The following is a 2,066-nucleotide window of genomic DNA, read 5'->3' as shown; positions in this document are numbered from 1 at the left end:
GTTCGAGTCCAAGGCAGACACAAACGGCTGGACAGAGCAGGACAAGATCAACAACTTAAGCGAGTACATCGAAGGCGAAGCGTTCCGCTGATACCTGACCGAAATTTTCGAGAGCGTGAAGACTTGGAAGGATGTCATAGAACGTATGAGTGTCTGCTTCGAAAGCCCAGGTGCAGACCCATTTCGCTCCTTGCCGACAGATGAAGGACCAGTCGGTCAGCTCATACTATGATGAGAAACGAAGACTGGGCGAGTCGGCTGGGCTCAGGGCCAATCACGTTGTGTCCGGTCTGACCGATGGTCTCCTCCCGGAGTTGGAACTGGCGCTTGCCGAACTTCGGATTGAATCTCCCACCGAATGGCTCGCCTCAGTTAAGAGAGTGGAGATCGCTATGACCAGACAAAGGCAAAGGACCGCCTTCAAATACCAGCAACCACGAAGAACCGACGATGGGAAGTACATGCAAACCCGTCAGCAGGACGACCTTCCGAAGACTGAGTGTAGACACTGTTCCTCACTCGGTTTGGCGCAGCAGTACCACCGTCATAGCACGTGCCCTAATCGAGTCTCTACCTCCGCCCTCACAGATGAGCAGGGAAACGGGCAGTGCGACCCAAGGCTTCAATAATCCATTTCAAAGCTTTCATCAATGGGACTCCTGTTACTGCCTTTCTAGATAAAGGATTCACAATTTCATGCATCAGTGAAGACATCTACAGGAGGCTCCAGCTACAACTCATCAATAATTCAGTCATCACAATTCGACAAGTTACCTCATCAACGCAAACCTTGGGTCGCGTCTCCATTAGCCTGAAAATTGGAGAAACAACGAAGAAGGTGAAAGTTCATGTTCTGCGAGGAATGAAGGCGGAACTTCTGCTTGGCCTTGATTATGCCTCCGATCACAACCTTGCCCTTGATCTCTCAACCCTGCAGCTCACAACGCTACCCTGCACTATCCCTTCACAACCGATGCCGGCACCATCACCACCGGGTGTACACGGCCAGAATTATCCAGACCGTGATTCACTGACGCCGACACAACAACGGGCACTGGATAAATTACTGGAGAAATATAGTTCAATTTTCTCGACATCCCAGACTGATATTGGATCCATCACGACGGAGCAACATTCAATCACACTGCTGAACAACGTGCCAATTCACAGACCACCGTATAGAGCATCCCAGGCGGACAGAGCCGAAATCGACAAGCAAGGGGAATCCCTCCTCGGTCAAGGGTTCATTCGTCCGTCTCTGTCTCCATACGGATCCCCATTAGTAGTGGCAGAGAAAAAGGGCGAAGGCAGGACACGGATGTGCATTGACTATAGGAGGCTAAACGCTATAACTGCAGCCAATCATCAACCCATACCGCGTATTGACGACGTACTAGACTCCCTAGGCCCATCACGCTACTTCAGTGCACTTGACATCACATCGGGGTATTGGCATGTGCCCACGAACCGACATGACATTTCTAAGACCGCATTCGTCACTCCTACCGGGCACTACGAATGGCTTGTCATGCCTTTTGGCCTTAAGAACGCCCCTGCTACATTCCAGCGAGCTGTCAAGGCCATTATTGCAAAGCACAACCTTCGGAATGTCGTCAATTATTTCGACGACATAGTCGTGCACGTACCTACTTTCGAAGCGCACCTGACGTACATGATGGCCAGCTCGGAGCACTGCAAGCTGAAAATGTCAAATTGAAACTAAAAAAATGTTTGTTTGCACGCACCAGCATCGACTACCTGGGCCACACAATTTGCAATGGCACCACGAGACCGAAAAAAGCGAACATCGAAGCAATTCAAAAATTTCCACGTCCTGACTGTGTCAAGGATCTACAACGCTTTTTGGGTACAGTAAATGTTTACAAGCAGTACATCGACCACTTCAGCGACATATGCCTTCCTTTAACAGAATTGTTGAAAAGGGACGCGTCATGGCAATGGTCCGAGGCATGTCATGCTGCTTTTCAGACTCTGAGGGATCGCCCCACAAAGGCTCCAATTCTTCGAAAATTCGACCCTTCAAGACCGTGTACTCTCTTCTGTGA

At 50.0% G+C, this 2,066-nt stretch overlaps 1 protein-coding gene across 1 annotated transcript; it reads left to right on the top strand.

Annotated features, from left to right (window-relative positions):
• Positions 1-200: 200 nt before the first annotated feature.
• Positions 201-1,717, top strand: LOC135387695 (uncharacterized). The gene is made up of 2 exons (XM_064616796.1): positions 201-501; positions 678-1,717. Exons 1-2 carry the CDS (start codon positions 201-203, stop codon positions 1,715-1,717), a joined length of 1,341 nt encoding a protein of 446 aa, XP_064472866.1.
• Positions 1,718-2,066: the final 349 nt, after the last annotated feature.

Source organism: Ornithodoros turicata, chromosome 1 (assembly GCF_037126465.1).
Source record: "Ornithodoros turicata isolate Travis chromosome 1, ASM3712646v1, whole genome shotgun sequence".
Lineage (NCBI taxonomy): Eukaryota > Metazoa > Arthropoda > Arachnida > Ixodida > Argasidae > Ornithodoros > Ornithodoros turicata.
This window is presented reverse-complemented; position numbering and strand designations above follow the sequence as displayed.

What these genes read in the sequence shown, in the direction of transcription:
- LOC135387695 (XM_064616796.1), top strand. Translation starts at nt 201, where the DNA reads ATGAAGGACCAGTCGGTCAGCTCATACTATGATGAGAAACGAAGACTG. An exon ending in CGACCTTCCGAAGACTGAGT is followed by an intron (nt 502 to 677) that starts GTAGACACTGTT and finishes CTGCCTTTCTAG; the next exon opens with ATAAAGGATTCACAATTTCA.